The 27,570-nt window shown below is 34.1% G+C and overlaps 1 protein-coding gene across 1 annotated transcript in view; it reads right to left on the bottom strand.

Moving 5' to 3' along the window:
- Positions 1–27,570, bottom strand: part of Sptz (zinc finger FYVE-type containing 26 spastizin) — a 225,939-nt gene that overhangs the window by 64,415 nt on the left and 133,954 nt on the right. Inside the window, exons 14-17 of the mRNA XM_090399525.1 lie at positions 23,401–23,460; positions 17,491–17,637; positions 6,128–6,316; positions 1,464–1,657 (exon numbers count right to left, since the gene is read on the bottom strand). Coding sequence (XP_090255651.1) covers positions 1,464–1,657; positions 6,128–6,316; positions 17,491–17,637; positions 23,401–23,460 — 590 coding nt within the window. The remainder of the gene's footprint in view (positions 1–1,463; positions 1,658–6,127; positions 6,317–17,490; positions 17,638–23,400; positions 23,461–27,570) is intronic.

Genomic DNA, 27,570 nt, shown 5'->3' with positions numbered 1-27,570 from the left:
GCTGTGAAACTCGCCACGTGGACACCTACTTCTTTACAGATTTCCCTTTTTTCGTAGTTGTCACTGGATTATGAAACATATAGTAATACCTTCTTTCCTTTAGCTAGCATTCTTCGTTTCTTACCATAGCAAATAAGGAATCAAAATCCCGCTCACTTTTGTTTCCTTGTTGTGACGACGGAGACCAACTCCAATCTCGCCACTCAGGAAAACCACGTGAAACCTATACGAAGGAGCTCGTGAAGAAACTATCCTGGAAAAAGCCACCTTTGGGGGGGTTTCTAACTCTTTTATACCTTGACCCCTAACGGCACCCACTTTAATTTCTTTTCTCTGCCCCTTACTTGATTCGACTTCACTGACCAATAGGGTGGCGTTTTTCTGCCAAACATCCTTTGGTCGGCGAGCCCGTGACGATGTCTCAAATCCAGGAATTGACCCTGAGCGATAGTCTATTGTTTTTTTATTTTTGCTAGCCTCTAAATTAATCCCCCTTCCAAATTTTCAAGAATTTACTTAATATTTTAATCTCTAGCCTCTCACATACAATTTCTTATGACTAATCCTTTCTGTTTTACTTAGCGAATTTAATCATTCATATCACAACTCTAAAATATTCCTTCTCTTATTAGTTAGTTCAACAAACATCTTTTTTTTTATTATATATTTTACTTGGATGCAAGAATATTTTTCTTTCTTTTAAATAATTCATCTATTAGCTTTTATACAGGGGTTTTATTTCATTTTCTCTTCATGTTACACCATGATAACTGGGAATTCTACATTCTTAAGGTATCAGGGTGTAACACTACCATACCGGCTTTGTTGATCCTGTTATCTATTTCCATATTTAATTTGCCATCTTCACTAAAAATCATGCCTAATTATTGCTGACCTTCATACTATATCTATTACAACAGTTATTCAATTTAGTCAGGAAAGCCTGCAGATTTGTAGCAGATTTATTTAGAAGTATAACATCATCTGCATAAAGCAAAGAGTTGACATTAACATCTCCAATTTTGATATCCGGTTCAATGCCACTTTCCCTCATAATGTGATCCATATATTGTGATCCCCCCCCCCCCCCCCGAGTTCCAGACTGGTAGGTCAGTTCTGCTTGAATTTTGAAACGTTTTCAGAATTCAAGCAGAACTTTCAAAACGTTTCAAATAACTTGACAAAAAACATTACATGAAAATGTTTCATAAAAAAGGCTTATCATTTTATATTATAGAGTAGATTGGGATCAGAATCTTCGATCAATTCTTGAGATTCATTATATGATACATGGAGGGCCTCCCCCTAATTATCTTGGTTTTGATCCTGTCCAAATTCATTGTTCAAATATTAGCTATAGCCAGCAATATAGTCAGTCTGAAAAAAATATAAAAATTAAAAAGTAAAATAATCCTCATTAAAATAATACAAATAATCAAATTAAAAAACCACATTAATTATACCTTTTAACTTCTTCAAGTGGAAGAGACAATAAGTTAAGTTTAACAACATGACTTTTGGCAGATTGTGCTTCAAGAAATTTATTAAAATATTTCTTGGCATTATCCAGATGATGTAAGCATTCAAAAAGGGTAAGATAAGAACTGGAACCATTGCAATAGAATTTGATGCATGTCATTGCAGCTCGAATATGATCCTAAAAAAAATAATAATAAAACATAATAAAAAAAAATATATTTCTTAACTCATTTACAACCAAGATATTTTTTCCCTCTTTCAAGTTTCATTCTAATACAGATATTATAAGGTGAAGTAGCAGAAATATTCACCTATGGTCTAAGATCTGTTATACCAACTGGTTATATTATCATCATCAAATTCCTGACATGTACCCGCAAGGGGTGTATTGCTAATTAATCTCCATTAGTTTAAATATAAACCTCGACTTATATATCAACTAGAACAAATTGATCAACAGTTATTTTATAATTAATTTCACAATAAACATAATACCAAATTGCTGCCAACCACTGAAAATCTATAAACCAGTCGAGAAACAGTCAAACTATGGATAAAACAGACAAATGGCAGAAGCGATCACAGCCATTTTAAATATATCTGAATATCAATAACAAACGAAAATTATTAATGATACCTTTACATGCCAGATGATCAATGATGACCATACTCCAGATATGGAAAAAAAAAAAAAAAAAAAAAATTATAGCCCACAAAATCCAGACTATTAGCAGTTCTAAAAGGATGCTGTTGCAATCTATTCCGATTGCAACAGCATCCTTAACAAAGTATAATCTGAATTTTTTCATTAAGGAGTCAGTCTTGAGAAAGTGTTGTTTAGTAAGAGTTCAAAAGTGCAGTCTGGGAAATTTGAATTTTTTTTGGGGGGGGGGGGGGGCCCAGACAATGTAGCACCTCAGGTTCTTAACTTTAGTGCCCTAAGCAATACAGGTGTAGAAGGAGAAGAAGGAATTGAAATTTATGTAAACTAATGTTAGAAGTACATAAGAGTGACAAGTTTTTGGCATTAGTAAGACTTGGTTGACCAAGGATGATATATTCAAGTCATGAATAGAATGCAAAGAATATAGTATCTTCCAAGAGAGAAGGAACAAGATGTGGGGAGGTTTTTGTTAATGAAGAGCATAAAGAGGACAGAAATGTAGTGGACAGTTCATTTGAGACTATCTAGTGTGGGATAGAGGCTGACAAGACGAAATATATAATTGTTGCTGTTATAATCTAGGTAATATAAGGAAGAATGTAGATGACATGCATTGGCAAATTAGGACAGTGAATGTAGGTTAAGTAATTAATATGAGATTTCAACTATAAGGACACAGAATGGTAGGGGAATGATCACAGGTAAGGAAGGAAGGAAGGAAATGGAATTTTTATAGCTACTGAGAGATAAGTACCTGTGGCATCATGTAATACAAAGGTTATGAAGTTTGAGAGCACTGAGTCTAGTCAGAGCATCAGAGAACCCATCTAGCTATACTGCCTCTGCTTGATGAAAGTGATCATGTAGTCTTGACCTGGGAGATTGAGAGACATGCAGAATTTTCTGCTGTGAATGGATGTATGTCAAATTACAAAGCAGGTGATTATGACAAGCTGAGGAGTCAGCTTTCAGCAATGCCATAGCATAAGAATTAGAGAATTGAGAGATGTTAGTGGTGCATGGAGGTGGTTAAGAGGTATTTTCAAGAGAGCAGTAATAGAATGTATACCCACAGTCAGAAGGATAAAGTTAAATGGATGAATGGCATCATTAAGCAGGAGTTGCAGACAAAGCAAAAGTTGTGGAGGGAATATAAAGAAAAAATTTATCAGCATGCCCATGAGAAGTACAAGGCACAGGCAAGAAGAGTGACCCATATGTAAGGAAGGCCAAATCTAATTATGAGAGAAAGCTGCTGATGAGGCCAAAAAAAAATCTTAAAGTTCTTTTGCTATGCAGCAAGTAAAAGGAAGAATACAAGGAAGGTAACAGAACCAAACCAAATAGTTGAATTACTGAGTGAGAGCATTGTGCAAGGATGTACCATCTAGGTGTTGACACTGGAATATCAGATGCAACATTGAAGGATGGGAGAATAGAGGTTCAAGAAATGGAGGTGCTTAGAATATTACAAACACAGTACAGAATTAGATGGCATATCAGCCCATGTATTATGAGAATGTGCAAGGAAATTATCAGCTCCTCTGATCAAGCTGTTTATTTTAAACCTCAGTTTTTAAACTTTGGAGTATGTTTTAAAGCTTCTGTTGATTCCAAAAACAATCCCTCTGACTTATGACTTCTGTGTAGCATTTTTGTTTTCTTCCAATTGATCCTGTGTGAAGTGGTATCCGAGGCTTGCCATAACAACAGTGCTGGATGTATTTTTTATGTTCACCAAGGTGGATGTCAACAGTTCTTCCTGTCTGTCTATAGTAAGCCCAGTCACAAGATCAGGGCACTTCATAAACTCCTGGATGTGACAAAGAAGAGAGTTTGTCCTTAGGTGAATAGATGAGGGTTGCCAATTTGACATAAGGTTAAAATACAGTGCATAGGTGATATAGAATCAAGTGAGATCATCTACTTCTTTTATTGTGATCTTAGGAATTTGAGAAGACAGACAGACTGAAAAAAATGAATAAGTAAAATCAAAAATTATAAATAATAAAACAAAGGATGATTAAAAAGAGAGCAATGAAATCAATGTTGCAAAGGAAGTTTCCATATAGTCAAGAGAAATCTCAGAAATTTTAGCAGAATGCTATATTAATTTCTGTATGGGATAAGATGTCATCCCACAGAAATGAATTTATCTGTCAGAGAGTGAGAGATATATATTTCTTCTTTGAGCTTATGCCATGCACTCCTTAGAATGGTCATATACTTATCTTTTGTATTTAATAAGAATTTCAAAGTTAGATATGTTGAATATTAGAAATTATTATATATTAACTGTAAATCTACAGAGAATAATGACTGTCAGGTTTCCTAGTAATGAATGGTCCATGACCTGAAAAGAAAACCAGCAGGTATTTAGGATTATTACTAGTTCTGCTATTTCCTCCAGTTTTCCTAAAAACATTTCTACATGTCTGATATTTATTTCCTATTCACAAGTTTAATTTATTTCCTATTTATTTCCTATTCACGTGTTCAACTAGAACTACCTTTTCTTTTTTTTTCCCCTGGATGCCAGCTGACTTCACTAATAACTTGAAAAATTCCTGTGCTTCTGTGTGAACAAAAGCACAAATATGTCTTTATGACCAATTTCCAGTTATGCTCACACTCTACTTGAAACTGAATGCTATTCAATATATTTATTTTCTTGTTTAATATTGACTATTACAAGCTCCTCATTTCTTTTCCTAATTGCTATTACCTGAACATGAACTTTATTATTAGAAGTATCCCTCTTTTTGTGTTGTCTTGATAACACCAATTTTGTTGACATAATATTTCTGTAATTCCTTTGCTAGATCCACCTCTTTTCCATTGATGTTTCTAATGTTTATGGTACCTATTATCTATTCTGTTGATCCTAATGTTGCCACAGTGGCTCTGTTTGAATTGGTTCCCTGAAAGAAAGCACTGGTAGCTTGTGTAACTGGGTGACATCTCAGCTAGCATGACATTTTATCATGTTGTATCATTATTTCTGTTTGTGGTTTAAGCCAATAAATACAATTCTGTTGGCTAAATCCCAAATTGTCCGCATTTCCTTGTTTGTTCAGTATCTGGGTGGATATCTAATAACAGGCAATCCTGAAAAGGTGAAGATTGCACATTGGCTTAGAAGCCCTGGATGGCTCTGCATTCTTCCCTTCGTACTATGTGGAGGTCTATTTCCAGATCCCCTTCCTAATAATGTGACAACACAAAAAGGTAGGTCACTCACTCACTCACCGAATCAGAAGTCTGTAACACACACATATATATATATATATATATATATATATATATATATAGACTTGGAGCCTCCATAGCTCAGTCAGTATAGACAAAGCCCTTTGGTTGGAAAGACATGGGTTCAATTCCCGTCCATGAAGTGAGGAACCTTTATCTGGTCTCTTTCGACAAAAAGTAAGTTAACTGGTCTCATACAGAGGTGGAAGATTTTTTCTCCCAGTAACTTGGGTTTTTCATCCCTCAAAACAGGCAAGCCGGTCCAGTGACTACACTCATAAATATATTTACGGCAAGGAAGGCAACGGGCAACCACTTTGCTCATACTCATCTTCCTGGTTTGTAGTGTGTGCTCCCCCACCAACCACAAGGCAAAAGGGAAAACACATACATATATAGACTTAAGTCCATACTACAGAAATATTATATACAAATAAATCAAAATTACATACACCTAATCAATTTAACTAAAGTGCACGGAATGAACTTTAAAAATCATGAAAATCACAAATGAAACAAAGGTATTAAACAGTTATAGATATGGAGGATATGCATCCATCATGATTTCATAACCAAATAACTGAATTTAAACTTAAAGGTTGAAAAACCGACCAGACAGTTTATGATATCAAAATATGATATTAAAATAATAAAAAGGGAAAAATATTTCTACTGTAAAAAAAAAAAAAGGAAATCACTTAAAAAAAAGTCAAAGAACGAAAGGAAAAAACTTACCCCTGCAAACTGTTGTAGTTGAAAGAGAACATGAAAAAAGCGATGCCTCTCTAAATAACGACATGTTGCTGTAAAATACTTTGATAAGCTTGAATCACTGAGCAAGAAATAATGTAAAAGGTCAAAGAGCTTACCACTTTTCACACAAGGCATGAATATATTTTCTATAAATATAACTGAGTCGCAATTCTGTAATAAAAGAATTAAAAAAAAACATTAAGGAGACAGTTGAATATAATTTTTAATATGTAAATAAATAAATCATTAGATAGTAGCACACTATGGATATGAATATCAAAATAACATGTTATTTTGATATTCATATCATAGTGGAAATTATACGTATTTATATCTTAAGGTTCATATTCAAGTATTAAGGGAGAGCACATAATAACAATTTCCTATCAGTTTCAGGAAAACAAACTAAAATCAACATTTCGAATAAAATTGTACATTAAAAAAAAAAAAAAAAAAAAGAGAACTTTTCACAGATTTAATGTTTTTTGATGTGTAGCATTTACAGAAAGCATATTGAGTGTCTATCCCTGACTAGTCATCCAGAGATAATCCACCAGCATTCCATTTCTTGTGGAATTGATATTCAATACTTTAAACGTCTTGATGGATCTTTGTCCATCTGAGTGTATTTTTAAAGATTAAACTTTCATGTCTGTGACCACTTCAAAATTTCCAGATTTTTCAATTCTTAAGATATTCTTTGATACATTTTTTATAGCTCTCTTTTTATTTTGACATCATTCAAAATAATCATCTTTCTAATTGTTCTGATTTTGTAAATAATAATAAAAATATATATATATATATATATATATATTTTTTTTTTAAATTTACCATTTGTTAAATCTTGAATGCTTGTTCCTCAAACAAATAAATTTTCTTCACAGAAATCAGAAGAATGGCAGGACAAGTGCTCATTTGAATGAAAAAGATAAATGTTTGATTCTTGTCATAATGTGAGGAATTTTTAGATAGCTACTTTTTCTTATTTTTTTTTTGCTCCAACTAAACATGAATTAGCTGGCCTCACAGTCGTAACAGCGGTTTTCCCTCCCACAAAACAGGCCAGAGAATACAAGCAATTAAGAGACAAAAATACTGTGTAACACACAGTAAATAGGATAGTGGTGCAAACAGTAGACTAAGTAGTGTAGAGTAGTCTCCTGTGATGTGCCCAAGGATTCCATGGAGATGTCATGTAATGAATAATAATATTCTTGTCCTTCCTGTTCAATGCTTAATAAAATTTAACAAAAAATTTTTGTATTGCTTATATTAAGTAGCAGTAAGAAAATGTTGAGAGCAATTGATTAATCACATACTTTATTCCTGAGACTAAATGTTGTCTTAAAGGATATTCTTTGACAATAAAAAGTTCCCAGACTGGCTAAAGTAAAGACAGAGGTGCCCCAATTACAGATTGCTGTTGATCTAATAGTCTCTTTGTGAATATACAAGGGGGAGGGGGTCTAGAAAGTTCTGATAAACACCTAGAAAAAAAAAATGATGTTAATGCAACTGATATAACCACAAGAAAGAACATAGGAGGATATAAGAACATAAGTTACCTTCATAACTTTGCTACTAGTATGTTCTTTCATGTGATTATATCGGTTGCTTTAATATAATTTTGTTCTAGGTGTTTATCAGAACTTTCCAGACCCCCTTGTAAATATATATATATATATATATATATACACACACCAAATTCAGCATTATGGTCACTGATGTTTTGACTATGGTTTTCTTAACTATGCTTTCTTTCCAGCAGTGAAACTGGCTGTCTTCCTTTAAGAATGCATTTGCTCAAAGGATATTTGAGGATGTGTTTCTGAGAAATCCTCAAATCTCCTTTAACTAGCACTTCGATACTGAGGAACAAAAAGAAGTCAGAGAAGGTCCAGTTGTGAGGAAGAAGAGAGAGGTATAGAATTGTAGCAATGTTATTTTTGATTAAAAAATGTTGTATACACAAACACACACAACACATTTCCAGTTGTACACATGCAACTTTGCTCATTTTTGGCGAAGAAATAAAATCGCATGCATAATTATGATGCAATTTTATTTATTATTAATTGCAATTTTATACTACAATATAAACTGAGTTTATAATGACTTGACTGGCAGGGAATTTCGAAGTATAGCAGTGTGGATACAATTTAAAATAGGAAACTGAAAAAATGTAACTTATTTGTATCTATGACAATGTGGTAACATGAGCAAAGTAGTTCTGGAATTATGAGTCATTAGAGAAGGCAGATAACATAATGATAAGCACATGCTGGATTTCTGATCAGGACATTTATTACTAACACTGTTCCAACATAAGAATGTGCAAAATGGAATAGAGAGAACATGTAAGAAATAAGTCTCCATGTTGATATTCTTGTTGAGTGCAATTTCTGGACTTCAGGATACAACAGTACACAAGTAATACCACCATTTAGTTATGAGCAGGATAAAAATTGAGACACAATGAAAATAAAAATATGTATTAAAGTTTTCTAAAACAAATCAAAGTCAAGCAGTTGTCAGAGGTGAAAAGTAGACTCAAAAAATGTACAATTACCAGAGAAAAAGCGAAATAGTCTGAAAACAACATTTACTGACACAGCAAAAAAAAACTTGTGAAGTTGTCTGCAAGACCAGAAAAATTAGTTTACAGTGGACTCAAGAATGTTAGAGATGATGCAATTCTGAAAAGAAATTACATCAAAATTTCCTAATATGTAAGTCAGCATGTACTTTTAAATATAGATAAAATGCAAAAAAAAAAAAAGTGTTAGAGTAGCTAAATGTAAGAATTTTACATGGCAAGAATACAGATATTAAGTAACGCACAGGTGGAATGATTTGAAGACTACTGGCAAAAATGCTTAAAAATAGAGGAAGGAGTTCTACAAAAGAAATTAGAGATGATAAATATGATAGCTAAGAATATTCTGGAATAATTATTGGGAAAAGTTATTAAAATAGATAAGCAGTGGCGGTCCAAAAATAAATTCAGATACATTTATTCAGAATTAATTTATTCTGAAGAAATTTATATAGATAATATATAAATTTAGATAAAGTTATTCATTCAGTCAACTTCCCTATGATAAGGAAGACGTCTTATTGTCCAATTCCCTGGCATAATGTTTGTCCACATTACTCTACTTGAACCTACCTGCCATTCAAGAATATTATCTTTGTGTTTAGTGTTCAATACTATAGCCCACTCCTTCCTTTTCCTGATCATTATTGCCTGAATAAAATATCTTGTATTTCTTATTTAGAAGAATCTCACATGTTTTTGACTTTTGATATGGTAAGACAGGCCTATTATGTCAATCTGGCACTTCTCTAATTCTCCCAATTAAATTTCTTTTCCATTGATACTTCTTATGTTGATGGTGTCAATTTTGAACGCTACTAATGGTGTGTTTGTTCAAGTAGCTGAATTTTCACTGTTTGCCTTAGTTTCTAAATGAAAAGACCAGGGACATTTTTATCTAGTTTTGACCCTTAAGTGACCCCCTTTTCAGTGATGAAGAATGCAAATTAAATATCGAAATAGATAAAAAGGAATAAGAAAAGCTAATAGGCTTCCCAGCATAGCATACTGAGTGGAATCTATAAATTTATATAATATAAAAGAAATTAGAGAAAATGCCAATCTAATAATATACAATAGTCTTCAAACCAATTTAAAGATCTGATAGTTGGGTTAAAAATAAAACTGCTGACAGAAGATTAGAGATTACAGATATCAGAAAGTATTCGTTATTATTAACATTGAAGAGAGTGTGTGTGTGTGTGTACATATGAGCAGAGCAAATGTAAACAGAATGAAAAAGTTTAAAAAGACTGAGATCAAGGTAACAATGGGCTGCTAAAGGCAGCGTTAGTAATGTGCAACATATAGCCTCTACAAACCAAATATCACCCCCCCCACCCCCTTCCAAGTGCAGCCTGGAGTAAATAAATGGGACGCTGATGACCAAGTATTGGTAGTATAGCCATAACATCTGGATTGAAGGAAATGTCTTTCCTAGCACTGGTCTGGAGGAAAAGGTAACGACCCCATCAGACTTACCTCATTTTGACTGGTAACTAACTTGAGGGAAATTATATGGAAATTATACAGAAAAATCTCTAGGCTATGATCCTGTCTCCCATATCCTTATAATCAATGTATAAATCACTATTCCCTCCAATCCCCATGGCCTTAACTCTGTTGCGATTCTATCTGCACCTGGAACCTTATTGTTGTTAAGCTGCTTAATTGCTCTTTCAACCTCACCTAAGTGGCAATGGCTCCGAATCAAAATTTTCCTGATGAGAGAACTCCTCTAAATTTTCCTTATCTCCTTATGCTGTATGGTTCCTCACAGTACTCATTCCATTTATTTTTTTTATTTACAGTTCTATTAGTACTGCTCTATTCCTGTTTTTTGATGACATTCAGTTTGGGCTTAAACTTCTGCTTTAGATCAAGAACTAAATGAAACATCATTTTATAATTGTGCCTCCTCATCTGGAACTCTATCTCTTCACATTTATTAGCATAAAATTTTTCTTGTTGTGCCAGATGGATTTTCTGACTTTTTTTTACGTAATCTCTTATATTGCTCAGTTCTTGTGTCTCTTTGTTTTTCCAACTGCCTCCTTTTGATCAGATCCCATGCTGAATCTGATATCCATAGGTTTCTTGGTCTTTTAATTGGGCCTAGATACTTCTTGGCTGCATTATAACCTCGATTCCTTCCCAAAGCATTTCAGGTGAGTTCTCCTCACTAGTCGCCAAAAGATCATCAAACTGTGTTGCTGTTTCTTCTGTAAACCTACTAAGGATTACTCTGGTATCTGGTCTAGTGGGATGGACCTGGAAGGTTTTGGAGTTTTAGTCTTTGGTTGTTAATAGTTGATGGTCAGTAGCACATCAAAGATGCTTGTCTTACATCGTTGGTGAGCCAGGATATATTCAATATGGTGCCTTGACCAATCAATGTTAGATGTCCAAGTATAGGTCCATCATGGATGTTTCTGGAAGCAGGTATTGTTAATAACTAATCTATAAGTATGGGCAAATTCCAACAGTCTTTCACTACGGGTGTTATATTCATCCAGATCAGACATGACTCATTCAGGCTTAGCTCTCATACTCATTCCCACTTTTGCATTAAAGTCCCCTAACATGAAAAGTACACCCCTCCTTGATAGGCAGTCCTAAACAGTCTGTAGATTTTCATAGATTTCCTTGCTCTCTTCATCAGGCCTATCTGTGTGAGGTGCACAAACTACTACGATTGGCACATTGGTAGGATGAGCCTTAAGTTTAATACAAAGCTTTCCTGTCATTAATGGGATTATAACCAAGAAGGGCTCTTGCCTGAACTTTCTTCAGTACCACAACTACTCCATAATGTTTTGTGTCACCTCTTGAATAAACAACTAGCTGACAATCCTGTCTTTTCAAATGACCTCCATTCCATTTGGTCTCTCCAATTCCTAGTATGTCAATTTTATACCACTCCATCTCTTTACAGACAGTATCAAGAGTAGCCATCTGCAGATCCTGTATATTCTATGTGCCAATGTAAAGTTCACCTCTACAGTTAATTCCTGCCTTCTGTAATCCTCATTCACAGTAACACACTGACTTGTGTTGGAGGCTAGAATATACTTCTTGAACAGGAACCCCTACCTAATCCCTGAATGTGGCTCTGATTATTCTACACAACAATCAATGCAGCATGAAATGCATTATAAGGCACATCCATATTAGGATTCTGGAGTGAATTTGCTGTGAGAAAAAAAGTGGTAGGAATCCAGAGGCTCTTTCCACATATCTGAAGGGTTCTGGTCCCAATTCATCCTATGTTGGCCAGGTGGGTTGGGACTTCAGCTGACTAAATGAAGCATATATCTGGGAGAGAAAGCAGACTCCCACTGCATAAGGTGAAAAGAAATAGTGAAGGAGGAAAGAATCACCGCTAGCCCTCTAATAGCATTGAAGAATAGAGCAAGAAGAAAGAAAGAAGGGTAGAAACCAGTCTATAGATAATATATAATATATATGTATATTATTTCTGGGAAAACTCCCATGTTACTCCTCATTATAAACTATTATAATTACAGCTATTTTGCCTGCTTCAGTTTAGGAGTACCCCTGTTTAAATGTCATTGGCTATTTACTCATGGGTTCTTAGGGCATTATGAGTGTAGATGTACTAAAAAGTATATGTAGCTTAAGGAATAGAAAATTGCACATACCTTTTTCTGGGTGTTGTGGCTTTTCCTCTGTCTGCGATGTCGAGAACTGCAGAGTGTGTGTGTGGTGTGTGTGGGGGGGTAGGCAGTTTGGTAGAATAAGTTAGAAAAACCCGGGTTTTTTTCCGTAATATATAGAAACATATACTTTTATATAGGGTGGGGAAAAAAGTGAAAGGGTTAATTTTTTAAAATAGGGAGGGGGAAGGGGAAAGGTAGTTGACGGGGTGTGGACCGTTTCGACTATTCGTGGTCATCATCGGAACATATTGGGAAAGTGGAAGCTATGTCATTTAAACAGGGGTACTCCTAAACTGAATGAAAAACTGAATGAAAAACTGAATGAAACTTGGGTATGCCACTACTGTACTCACTAAAGTGAGGCCTTGAGGAGGAAGCACTCACAGATGATGTTAATTTTGTCCTTGTAGTGTTGTGTGTTAATGCTATTAAATTAAAATGAATAATTAGCAATTCTATATTCAAGAGCAGAGATCCCAAAATGGAATCCATCACTCCAAAAAAGTATTCGATCAAATTATTATAATATTACTCATTATGATTATTATTATTTTCTCGACCTTCATGGAGTCACGACTCATTGGGAGGTCAATACTAGTCAATGCAAAGTCTATTGTACTACTCCTTAAGCTCATCCACCATTTGCATTTTCACCACCCTCTCAGGCAATGCATGCCATGCTCCTGCCAATCTCCATGCATAAAAAACTTACTTCTTACCCTTTTATTCATTACTTCCTTCTGTAACTTCTAAGGATGGTCCCTGTCCCCATTCTAACATATGTTATATGTTAACCGTTCAACAGTTTAAATGCCTCAATCATATCTCCCCTTCTATCCACCAAACTCTGCATACCCTCAGTCTAGCTTCATAATGAACATTGTTCTGATATCATGTATGTTATCCATCTCTGCACCCTCTCTAAAGTTATTCCACCCCCTTCAAATCCTGGTGACCAGATCTGAGCACAAAAATCAGATGTGGTCTGATCCAAGCTTTATACAAGGAGACTACCACTCTTTCATCTCTAGTGAACTTCAAATTTCTATCTGCAATCATCCCAAGACCTCTTGCTTCCTGCACATCTTCTAGCATAACCCTACGAAGTGGGTATGAAGCATCCCATCTGTGGATCCCAAATTTCAAAATCTTACATTTAGTTGATTTAAACTGATATCCCCATTCACTTGTCCTGTAAATGGGGGGGGGTCTCTTTTTCTCTATCCTACCGGCTGCACCATTGCAAATGGAGGGGGGGTGTCTATTACCTTTTTCTCTCTATTTTATTCTTATTTTAATTCTATTAATATTATCTTGGTTCTATACCTTATTATTTTCCTTATATCTCTATTTATCTCTCTAATATCTCTTTAAGCTATACTGCCTTCCGCACTTGCCTTCTTATTCTTTGAACACCAGAAAATTTATTTGAAAAGCTGCGTCACTAATGTCTGTTTTCTAGTAATATGAAGTGGTAAGTGAGTCCAGTAGTTTTCCCATTACATTCAATTTTCCCTGATTAATTAATATCTGCAGTCGTGGTCTACTATCTATCCTTTACTATCCTTTCTCCTGGGTTCCCACTAATTGGCTCTAATATTTTTTTGGAGCAGCGCATCAAAGAATTAAATATCAGGCAACACATTTATTTACCATCAAACAATTTACACTATTAATCCAGTAAAGAAAAATTTCTCAGTTTAACTTTACATAAAACAATTATGTTAAAATGCCCTTTCAATTCATAAAAATCATGTCACATAAATAACCACTCTCCTCCAATATCAAATTACCATCCTAAGTAATTAACAAACAGTTACTTCTTTACTGTTATACACATAAGAATATCATTACATATAAAAGTTTGATCCTTCAGATACTAACATAATACTCTAGGCAAATGCACTATTAATCAAACTGATACTCTCTAATTGTAACACACATAATCTTCTATTACTTATTAAACATTTAAATCCAACCATTTACTCTGTTCAAAATCAGCAGCCTAATCTTAATCCATTATTAGAGTTCTCCTATAATTCACAAAATTGGAAAGAAAAATCAAACTCACTTTAGGGCTGGTACCACTGCGTATTCTCATTCCCTGGCTTCGGATTGGAGTTCTGACCGTTTTCTCCCATATCAGTTTTTTCTCTCCCCTTTTTACGCTGGCGATAGATTTACTGACGCTTGGGACGCTGTCCTCGCAGCACTTCGGGCGAAGATTATCGGCTTGAGGAGTAGTTGCATGCATTTGGACTTAACAGAGCAATTTCTTCCCGCTCGAAAATTTTCTCCCCTCGGACATTAGCTCCTGGCGGATCGGCTCCTGTCATCTTTCTTTCAGACCACTGGCATGACTTCTCCTGAAGTTGGGTCCTCGATGGCTTACATCCGACGGACAACTGCTGGGGTACCAGTGATGACCTACAGGTAACTGATGACAACTTCTGGATAACTGATGACGACCTATGGATAACTGATACTCTATCCTCCGACCAACACCTTTTATTCACCTTCTTTCGGATCCCTGCATGAAGACATGGGACCCCGAATATTTCGGTGCAATCCTTTGTTCTTTCCTTGGCACTTTCTTTGATCTTCTACACTCCTTTAATCCTATTTGTTTTGGGCAGAAGAAGTGTGTCTGAAATTTGTCGGTCAGTCTGACACTGACCTTGAGTGTTTGCAGGTGGCATTCACAAACAACTTTCACATATCCTTATAAGGAGCTAATATACAAAGTTTTCTGGTAACGAGGTATTGCCTTTTGTTCAATACATTCTAGAATTTTCCATTTAGGGCAGCAAGTACAGACAATTCCCATAGGGATTATTTACATTAACAAACTGTTTTAAATATACATAGACATACAGGTTAATTTTATAACATCCTTACAAGGCTTGACTTCTGTAAAAATTGATGTACAGCTTTCTGGCATTATTAAGCTACATCAATTTTTTACAGTCCAACTTTCCAGCTTATTCGAATCCTCTTGAAGAGCCAAAATATCAGCACTATTACTAACAATCCTCCCAAGCTTCAGCATCATCTGCAAACAACTGAATATCTGTATCCCTGTAGTCCTGTGACAATATCACTGACACAAAGATTCAACAGTAATGGTCTCAGTACTGAACCCTCTGGAACTCCACTTGTAATCTTCCTACTCCCTGATACTGCTTCCCCATATACAACTCTGATATCTATCAGAAAGCCAGTTAGCAATCTAGTCCACTAACCTGATATCCAAACCCACATGCTGCAACTTTAAAACTAACTTGTGTGACACCCTGTCAAATGCCTTTGAAATATCAAAAAAGACAGTGTATGCATTACCGTTATTCACTACCCTTGTTATTCTATCGTAAAAGGCAACCAGATTACTAAAACAAATTTTTAACAAATCCATGTTGGCCTGAATAAATAATATTGCCCTCATCTGCTCAATTCTGTATATGAGTTCTTACCAATTTCTCCAAAGTCATTACAACTACAGAAGAAATACAAACACACCTATAGTTTGATATCTCAATTCTACCACCACCATAGGCAAAGGCACTATCTTACCTTCTTTCCTTTCTCCAGGAACCTGCCCTATTGCAAGACTTTCATTAAACAGCCAAGTCAATAGCATGGTCATTTCCACAGCACATTCCCTTAAAACATGTGGTGAAATTCCATCTCATCCCCCTATCATACTGACATTTAGCATACTCAGTATTTGGAAAATATCCTCTTCATTCACTTCTAACACTTCACGTTATCCTTCTAGGAATAAAGTCTACTGTACCAGGATGAAACACTCTAATAAAGTAATCATTAAATATCTCAGTTATGTCATCTGCATTGGTCACTAGTGCCTTCTCCATTTAGCAAGGTATCCACTATCATTTTTCCTTCCATTCATCATATAGAGAAAAAACTCCTTGGAATTCTCCTTGGACTGCAACACACTAGTCTTCTCTCATATTCTAATTTTTCTCTCCTTACAATACTAGTCACTCTCCTAGCCTGAGCCTTATATTCCTCATGCAACTGTTCTCCATCTCTGTCTTCCATAATCTTGTTTCATCTGCAATTCTTCTTTTATTTCTCTCGTCATTCATTCATTTGATTCGAAATTACTTTATCTTCTTCACTCAAAGTATACAATCTGCTATTATTATCAAATGTTTTTCTAAAGTATCTCCCATGTACTACTGCAAGCGGATTTCTAAATATGATAGTCACCTGCCTTGTAATTCCACATAAATTCCTTCTGCTTTTTAGATCTCAAGAAGTCTAAAAATTCAGTTCTCTTAGTAGTGAATGCTGCCTCCTCTGTCCAGTTTATAATTATTTAATAGTCCAGTTTATAAAATAATTATTTAATATAGAAATAATCACTCTTACTATAGACCTGCATGTTAGATATTATTTTCATAATTTATTTATTATCAACTAAACTTTAGGTAAAATTTAAGTTCAAAATTACTAATCCTTCAACATATGTTGAATAAGAAAAACTAAGAAGTATTTGAAGTATGGTTTCACAATAAACAACATGTAAATTTGCCTGTAGATTTTTGAAACTGGTGGGATTAATTCTGATTCAGTGTCATCCAGAACTTAAAAAAATTGTAATGTATTATCAAAGTTCTGTGATCTGTACTTGGTAAAGATGCTGTTCAAAAAGGCAGACCTGTTTGACCTCTTTACTTTATTGGCTTTCTTCCAAAGCTCTCTCCTATAATGTTCCATATTACAGTATATGGTTCTCTTTTTTACTTTACTACACCCGTAGTAAAGTAAACGTACTTTATGGGTGTAGTAAATCTAAGTGATTTACTACACACGTAAAAACTACCAAAAAGGGTACACAAAAATTTAAAAAAGAGGAAACTGGAGTTAATAAAAGGATAATTCAGAACTGAGAATAAACAATCAGTGAAACCATGAACAGTGAGGTCCTTTTAACTCATATTCACAAATCTTTATTTTGAAAATAAATATCTTATATCCTAATAATTTTACTCAAGTAGAACTGTTAGTACTCAAGAATGTTTGTTTGAAATCATATTTACCTTTTCTATTATGTAATTTAAAGCTTCATTCAACATGCCAGAGCGCTGCAAAAATGACACATAGGATACATGATTTCCATATGTTTTTAAATAAAAGAAGCACTCTGCTTTTGTTCTTGGTTCTATTCGGCTACTTTCTCGCTGTAGCTAAAAAAAAAAAAAAAAAAAAGCTTTCAGTGAAGCAGAAGCAAATGATATTAGTTGAAAGTAAAAACTAGTATTAACCTAAAAGATTAGCTACATGGTTGTCTTTTAATTGATAACAGAAATCATTACTTTATGAAATTCCAATCACTGCTGCCCCCCCCCCCCCCCATTTTTTCTTCTTTTCTATAACAAGTTTCTTCTTTTTGATGAAAAAGAAGAAACTTAACAGTGGATATAAAGACCTGCAGATTGCACTCGCTAAGGAATATACATAAGAGGAAAGAATGTTCCAGAAGACACCAACTGAAGGAACGAATAAGTGAACAGGAAGATAAAATTTGTTCTCCAATTTGGAGTTGCATTAAGCTGTGATGCAGAGCAACTGTGTGTTTTAATGTAGAAGTAAGTAGAGGAATCTTTATCATCAATTCAGATGGACCTGTAACCAGGCAAAAGATCTATAGAAAATACAAGTTGCCTAAATGCTTTTTTTCTACAGAGTCAAGCATTTTCAGGAGGGCTTTGAGAGGAAACATCACAAATGTGAGAATATTCAATGGATTCAATAGAAAAACGATTTGTATAGAGATAATAGCTGTTCAGAAGTAAAATAATGCCTTGAGAAAAAGAGAAAACCAATTTTTTGGATGCTGAGGCAATGATATATGTAATATGTTTGTTTATTATTATTTATTTATTTTGCTAAAAATAAGAAGGAATAAGTTTTAGTAGAATTGAAATTAATAAAATTATCAACATCCCAATGAAGAATAATTTGGAAATCAGAATGAAGGGATTGTAAACATTGTATCCTGGAGGTTTTGTTGATTTGTGTAATGCAAGAGAAGTGCAGTATACAGCAAAACTGTGTACTGGATTTGTCATCAACCGAGAAGGCTGTTCATATAATTAAGAAAAAGAGTAGGTAAAAAACATAGTCTTGAGGAACACAATATCAGTTGTAAAGTTTGAGGAGAAAGATCATGCACCATCATCCAGATAGCAGACAATCCAGTAACAGAAGTCTGAAGACAGACCATATAACAAGTGCTTACTTAATACTCTCATACAAAACTTGATCAAATGCTTTAGAAATATCAAGGGAAAGTACCTGAGATTCCCCAAACTGTCCCAAGGTATTTGTTCAAGATTGGTTGGTTAGTCATTTGGATTTATGGCTGAAGAAATTAAGGCTATGAAGCCAATGTATGATGTTTGTAAATTGCATGTGTCCTTCTGGCAGGAAGAATCCTGCCACCTCTATACTTGTCCGAAGGTAGGTAACACAAGAAAAAAGGTCCCCATTAATCAACAATGGTGACCTATGTACTAGTAATTATTTATCAGTTGTGATGCTTAAAGGTAGCAAATTGAGTGTTAATGGTTTTCTTCCTACTTTAGAAATTCTTTAAACATGAGTGCCAGTGGACAATAATTTGATGGGATTTGTTGCTCTTCTTCAGAATGGGTTGAATATGGTATAATGTCCAAGCTGCAAGATAGATACCAGTGCTGAATAGGAGGGAATAATAAGTCATCAAAGAAGAATCAACTTCTGAAACTCAATGCTTTAGAACAATTGAAGAAATGCCATCCAGACTTGGCAATGTTTTGCCAAGTCTGGTAAACTTTTGGTATACTGTTTGAATAAGACTGATCACTTCTAATAAAACATTAAATGGGCACTAAATGTTATATGCATGAAATGAAAGATTTAAAAAGATCAATTCTGTAATGCTGTGAAGAAAAATAAGAAGCCAAAAATGTTTTTGCTACTTTTCATATGAAGATGAAATTGATAGTTCACAGGACTTCTCCGAGTGCCCCTTATGGGTGAAGGCCAGAAAGCCTTCCTGGCTTTCACTCATAAGGGGTGAAATCATCAATTTCTTATCATTCTACATTTCTTATCATCAATAAAATGATAAGAAATGTAGACAACTGACTGGGCTTCTGGCTCAACGTCAGTTCTCATCTTAAAATGACGCATCCTGTTTCTACTTACTAGTTGGTGTTACCACCCTTCAATCAATATGTTATATGTTTGAATCCACTGCATACATGACAGTTTGTGAAAGTCTTTAGCTGGCATATGAACTTCATAGCTCAGTATGAGACAACAACCTTGCTTACATGAGCTCAAGTGGCTTGAAAACAGTTCCATATTTGGTCTAAATTATACCAAGCCTACCACAGCATTATAGTTATGCACCTTAAAAACTTCAATGTTGAAAAATACAAAGATGGAACAACACTTTGAGACTTGGCTGACTAAACTGTGGCTGAAAGTATATACATTTCGATGGTAAAATTACACTTCAGGTGAATTATTCACAATCAGCACAAGATTTGAACTTTCCATTGTTTATATTGTTAATAGTTCTTATAATTTATCATGCTGTATGCAAATCTTGCTGTAAACTTATGTAATTTTTTATACCACTTTCCTGTAACCTTAACAAAATCAATAAATATTTGGTATCGAAACTTGTTGGTAGTCCTTTTATTAGTTTTTGACTGTTACACAACAAATGAGCCCAGTTAATATTTAAAATCATTACTATCTTCATTATTAATATGTTTGGCCACAGAATATATATATTTATATATTTAATATATAATATTAATTAAGGAGAATATATATTTAAAAATTTTGTCTTTCTAATCTCTGGCTCAAAATTGTTTCTCTTTATTCAAGCTTTCTAAACAAGAAAACATAACTGTCTTATCTGAACAACATTAACTTGTCTATCATGACACAGCCATAGTATACATTTAGCTCCTTCAAAATCCATAAACCTGGACATTGTTAGAGATACAGCCACACCATGAGTGAGGAAACTTCGACTCCAGTCAGCTAAAAGCTCAGACCTACATTTTTAGCTTAGGTGAGCAACTATCTTCATTTAATGCACATAAAATAACTTTTCATCAGCTAATTTTCAGATAATATAAAACTTTTATTATGATATCAATAAAGCTTCTGTAGGAAAAAAATATTATTGATCATGCAAAAATATTGAAAAAATGGCATAATTATTCAAGTGGGGTGATAGCTTAGAACAACAAAATTTTGAGGGAATTGTTTAATAAAAGTATGATCACCTGAACTGCACAACAGACTTTCTTTTGGACCTTTCAGATATACATGTTGCTAACTGTGGTGTCACATGTGCATTTCGGTTGGGTGTGCTGTCGTGTGGGTTATGCAACCCGCACTACAAATTTCACGTCAATTTGATGTATGTGCATGGAAATTTATTGATGTAATTAAATAATTACATGAATAAACGACTTTTAGCTTTTTTTTTAATTTGATATAATTATTTGTCGATGCAAACTATAAATACATTATTTTCATTTTGTATCGATTTTAGTGAACTTTAATTCTTGGAAAAAAAATATTCAGAATTAATAGTTTTTAGCACAATTTCATATATAAAAAAATTGTATATTTTATTAAAAATCAACTAATTAATTAATCCTAAATTAAATTCTTTCAATTTAAAAGCAAAAAAATCATAAAACTAACAAGTAAAATAATATTAAATTACATACACTTACCTTTTACCTTTTAAAAATGTATTTTTCTGTTTTCATTATCCTCCCAAAGAGGACAATGAAGCATTAGTTTTTAATGGGAATTTAAATGCAAAAATATAATATCAGTGATGCTGATATTTCGTGGATGAGCATCACACACCTAGCACACCCGGAATATTCGCCCTTGGTTCCTAAGCATTATGGGAAGGATCACTATGCAGACTGGTTTCAGCCTTTGCTGAGATCTCATAAGTGTGAGCTGGACTCAGAGAGATAATGGATCTAGCTCCCACTAGGAGCTAGCTAGATCCAGACGTCACATTTTCCATATATATATATATATATATATATATATAAGTAATGGCTAGCTCTGACCAAGAGTATTTCAATAATATAGTAATACACCATTTTTTTCTATTTGCATATGGAAAATATATTCTGCACTGATTTAACCTAATATTTCTCTGGGTCTAGCTCCTTTCAACTTTATTGAGATCTCATAAATATGAGACCTCAATAAGGGTTGAAAGGGGTCTGAGTAATGACCCTTCCCATATTACACAGCAGCATACACAACTGAAAGGAAGTATTATGGGATGCTAAGGCAAATGAAGTCAACTCACATACAAATAGCCTAGTTGTGAAAATACTTGACGTGCAAACTTTGTTTGCCTGCACTTAGAAAAAGGATTAAAACACTTGTCTAGTATAATCCACTTCTAAAACAAGCAGAAAAATTTTCTACAATGGTAATACAGTGTGTGTGTAGTCACACACACACACACATACTGAAAAGCAGTTTATTAGATATATCTAGTCAATAGTGAGCAGTACCCCAATCCTCAAAACAGTCTCAACTTATCACAGCATAATTCACTTTGAAAATCAGCAGACAAATTTTCTACAATGATAATATAGTGTGTGTGTGTATATATATATATACACACACACACACTGCTTGGAAAGAAGTCAACAGAACCATAGCGTGAGGAACTAACTGCCACCTTAATAAGATGTAGGACCTCCTTTTTCTGGGATGATGGCAGCAATACTACAGGGCATACTTTCCACAAGCATACAATAGCAATCAATGGAAATTTTGGACCATTCCTCCTTTAGGCATGTAATGAGATCCTGGATTGTTGTGGGGCAGATGTTCCTTGACCTCACCGGATGCTCCAGTTATGTTATGACTTGACTGGCCTCCACTCTGTGGAGGCCAGTCAAGTTTGGTGACATTCATGTCCTCAAACCACACAGTAACAGCAACAGCCTTATTACACAGTGCATTGTCTTGCTGAAAGGAACAATCGGTTCTACAGAAATGCCACAAAGCAGGAAGCATTGCATTGCCCAGAATGTTCAAATACTTCAAAGTTCAATATTTGTGGCATGACAAACAGAAGTTCAAAGCCAAACCAAGAAAAACAGGACAACACCATCACATCACCACCTCCAAATTTCATAGTTGGGGTTATGCACTCTGGTAAGAGACATTCATCTAGCATCCACTACACCCGCATCCATCCATCTGTTTGATAGAGGATAACATGATTTGTTGCTCTATAGCACAGCTTTCCAAGCTTTCACATCCCACTGTACAATGTCTCTTTCAAACTCTGTCAGTTCCCATCTTGTAGCCATTTCACCCAGACACGGTTACACTGACTTGGGAGCATTATATTCTTCCAATTTATACTCACTACAAACACGACTTATTATATGGCATGATGCACCTTGCCCATTGGGGTGTTGGCTGACTTCTTCCTATGTGGTGTGTGTGTTTATATATATATATATATATATATGCTGAAAAAGCAGTTTTTAGATATGTGTAGTCAATAGTGAGCAGTACCCTGCATCTTCAGAACAGTCTCAAATTATCAGAGCATGGAGGAACATCTGACCATATTTATTGTTTATAACTTATGTATAGTTTCTTTTTTCTTCATTTTACTTATTAGTCCCTGTGTAATTCACCTACCAAATTTAAGCTGTTCTCATTTGTAATGTATCTTAATTTGTGCTAAATAATGTTGTACCACTTGTATTTGGATATGAAATACATAAAGTGTGTATACACACACACACACACACACACACACACACACACACACACACACACACACACACACACACACACACACACACCTAATCAGTTAAAATCTATATAAATTTATCCACTATACACTTCTCTATTTCATAAAACAAACCTCATACCTGACTTAAACCATTCTGGATGTTTTTCAATGATTCTAATGACTTCATTATCTGAGAAACCTAAAATGAATAAAAGCAAGGGAGTGCATAAAAATTACATGTATTCTGAATATATATATGATCATTACACTGACTCAGTGATTAGATATGTTCATCTTTTTTTGACTGACTGAAACCGAGAAAATAGATAAGAAATTAATTTAATCGAGCATGCAACATGTTTCGTCAAAACGACTTCAGGTGTGGTAACACTTAAAGCAAATTAAAAAGAAAACAATAAAAACACTGTGCCATTATAATAACAGACTTGTAAACTGAAGTTAAGTTTGATGGACAAGAAAGATGGACCATTCAAACTTAACTTCAGTTTACAAGTTTGTTATTATAATGGCACAGTGTTTTTATGGTTGTTTTTTAATTTGCTTTAAGTGTTACCACACTTGAAGAAGTTGTTTTGACGAAACATGTTGTGTTCTCGATTAAATAAACTTGTTATCTATTTTCTTGGTTTCAGTCAGTCAAAAAAAGATGAATATATATATATATATAATATCTACCATTAATATATATAGATATTAAGTTGGAGTTTGGAAAAAGGATAACTAGAGGTTGGATGTCATATAACTTACTGTTTTTTATATATATATAAATTTTTTTCCAATTCACTGGAAAAGTCTGAAAATCAACTGTATTAATGTACATTATTTGCAGTTATACTAGTTATCTGGAGTGAAAAAAATATCTACTTCACTGTATATACAAAGGCAAAACACTTAAATACAAAATATTCTGTGTCTACTATAGAGAAAAAAAATAAAGTACAGTATATTTATAAAGAGTTTATTAAAATATAGTATATTTATATTTAAATCTGAGATAAATTATGTTTGAAAAGAAATTATATTCTTGCTTGAATCATTTACTAAAGTGCGAAGCAAACAAAAGTTTGAACTAGGCTACTAGTATAAAGAGTGATCAGGGGCCTTGCTTTTGTCATGACAACACGTGAGTCCATGATGCAACTTGACTTGTTCAGCAAATGCAGAAGTTTTGGGGGGGGGGGAACTCTTTGACCAACCACCCTATATCCCTGCCCTCGCACACAGTGACTACTTCTTGTTCCTGTGTATGAAGCAGTGGCTCCTATCTCAGTACTTTGAACAAAATGAGGAAGAATAGAACAGCATGACTCAGAGGTTGAATTCATTGATGACAGACTTTTCTGATGCAGGCATGAAGAAGCTGGTGCCATGATACCAAAAGTGGCTGGAAGTCAATGGCAACTATGAAAAGTAAAGTATATATGTAACTATTTTAGCATATAATAAAACTTCTTTTCTTCTATACCAGTTTTTATTTTATTTTTATTATTTTTTTAAAATTCTTGATTGGATCTTACTTTCTGGACATGCCTCATAAAACTCTTTTAGTAAATTATATGCTGCTATCACATCCACCTCTTCTCCATTTTTTTTATTTTATGATATTTAATAGTTGATATTTTATGCCTATCAACTGCTTACAAAGCAGTTGATAGGCATAAAATATCCTAGTCAGTTCCTATGGTAATATCATAGGTAGTTCCACAGACCAGTCAAGATTTCTGAATCCAGTACAACACTTACATTCCAAGAAATTCAGGCAATCAAAAGCTGCACAGTAGTCTGGATGTAGTCATATCAAAGGCTTATAAACAAGAAATAACCCTTTTATATTTGCTTATCAGTATGATTTTCACCATCCAAATGGTTCTTCTGAGTTATCCACTTTTGCAATATCTCATATCCAAACTTTATCTTCAAGCTACAAATTCCTCGTTAAATATTCATCAACATACTAATTAAATATTAACTGCTCAAGTACAGAATCCTAGCACATCTCTAGTCATCTACCATCTATTGAATATGTTTTTCACCATCCAAATGGTCCTTCTGAGTTATCCACTTTTGCAATATCTCATATCCAAACTTTATCTTCACGCTACAAATTCCTCGTTAAATATTCATCAACATACTAATTAAATATCAACTGCTCAAGTACAGAATCCTAGCACATCTCTAGTCATCTACCATCTATTGAATAAAGGGAATGGCTAGAGTAAAAAATACCTATGCAAGGCACACTTAACTGTTACCAAGTTTCTCTATATACCATCTTCTATTACTTTTCAATGTCCGTCCTAACCAGATTTGTATTCATCTCCATTTGCTATAAGTCACACAACAGAATTCGATACAGCTTATCAAATTCCTTTAGTCCAGCAATATCATGGTGTATTTCTGTCATTTCCTTCATTCAAATAAACTGGTGCTTTATTACAGAAAGTGAGAAAATCATTAATGCATGGCCTATCCTTCACAAAGTCATTGTGCTGACTCTATAATAATATTCCTATCCATTTTTCTATCCACATTTCCTACATATATTGATCAGGCTATAATTTGCAACTGTTGGAACTTCTTTTATGTAATGGAACTAGTTCCCCCTCTTTACATTAACTTGGAACCCTGCCAAAGCTGAGACCAAAACAGCCTGTCAGAGACGATGCCCATTCTCATAATACATGGGCCAATATTTCATCCATTCCCATGGGTGTATTTGCATTGAGATCCGGTAGTTATGCCCCTCCATTCCAGCTTGCTTTATTTTTACATGACCCTGTCTACATCTGTGCTTCTGAGTTACCCACTATAATACATATTCTGCTATTATTTAATTTCTGGTAATGCCATCCTTCTGTGATCTTGTGGAGATAATATAGATAGACTTTTATATATATATATATATATATATATATATATATATATATACACATATATATATATATACACACACACACACAGACAAACAAGGTGTATCATCTTTTGCAGATAGATTGCAAAAGATGATACATCCTTACAAAGTGATTGCTTAGTAATCCAATAATTCTTTCTGCTTCTGTCACATCAGCATCTATTAAAATTATCCTACAATAATTGTTATACCATTTACTTGCTATGTGGATAAAGAACTCTTTGGCTCTACTTGACTAACTTCCTCTTGTAATCTGATTTTGCCCTTAAAACATGCTACTCCCCCCTTCCCCTTTGTAATGAGTGGTACATATAGTACAGGCAAGAAGGGTGAAACACATTGTAAGGAAGGCAAATCAGATTTGCTCAGACCAATGATCTTTTCCTTTATATTCCATCCAAAATATTTTCTTTTTCTTTCTTTTTTTTTCAGCATCTGCTTAATGATGCTACTGATCCATTTAAATCCTACTTAATATATCTTCTTGAACCAATGTATGCAATCTGATATTACTTACAGTGAGAGTTAACTACATTTAAATTTCACTGTAATTAACTCATGAGGAAAAAAGAAAGTCACTTAAAGTAGAAAATTTGCCATAATAAATTTCTCTCAAAACAGTATTATCACTATGTGAATACATTTTGGAAAATCATGGAGACAACTATCATGTTTGAGTAAAACTTTAGTTTAATATAAACTAAGATCCACTTTCGATGTTTATATCAAGGTCATCTTCTGGAGCATATGCAAGCTACACTTCAATCTACATGGTTTGTTCAAGTTACTGACCGACCATTACAACAATTATTGGCCTGGCCGATGGCAAAAAAAAAAAAAAAAAAAAAAAAAAAAAAAAAAAAAAAATACACACACATCAACGCTAGAGTCCTATTAGTAATATTATTTACTGGTTGTAAAATTACATTGGGAGCAGCAACAAGTCTATGCATATAAATATATATATTAACATCATGATCGTACATATACATTCCAACCAGTTAGTATGGAATGGTTTCCAATACTGGCTGAAGGTTGCCTAGAGTCCTGACATATGCTGGATACTATGTGTTAGGTGGGCTGAATGTGTGCCATCCAGATTCTTGGAATTTTCATGCCGTCATTATTGTTGATATTTAGTTTATTCTTAGTTGCCAGCAAAGGTTGGTCGATTGGTAGAGCCTCTGCTACTAATGGCTCGCAAAAAGTTAAGCAAGTTTGAGCATGGTTAGTAGTTGAAAGGAGAATTACAAAAATTAGAAATTATTAAAAATATAATTCCATTATTAAAAAACAACAACAACTGTGTTTTGGAAGCAGTGAAGTTGACCAGAGTTTACAGCACTCAAACTTTAGATGTTTGATCACCTCAGCATT

This window comes from Typopeltis vanoorti, chromosome 10 (genome assembly GCF_054136105.1).
Source record: "Typopeltis vanoorti isolate ZY-2024b chromosome 10, IOZ_Tvanoo_1.0, whole genome shotgun sequence".
NCBI lineage: Eukaryota > Metazoa > Arthropoda > Arachnida > Uropygi > Thelyphonidae > Typopeltis > Typopeltis vanoorti.
This window is presented reverse-complemented; position numbering and strand designations above follow the sequence as displayed.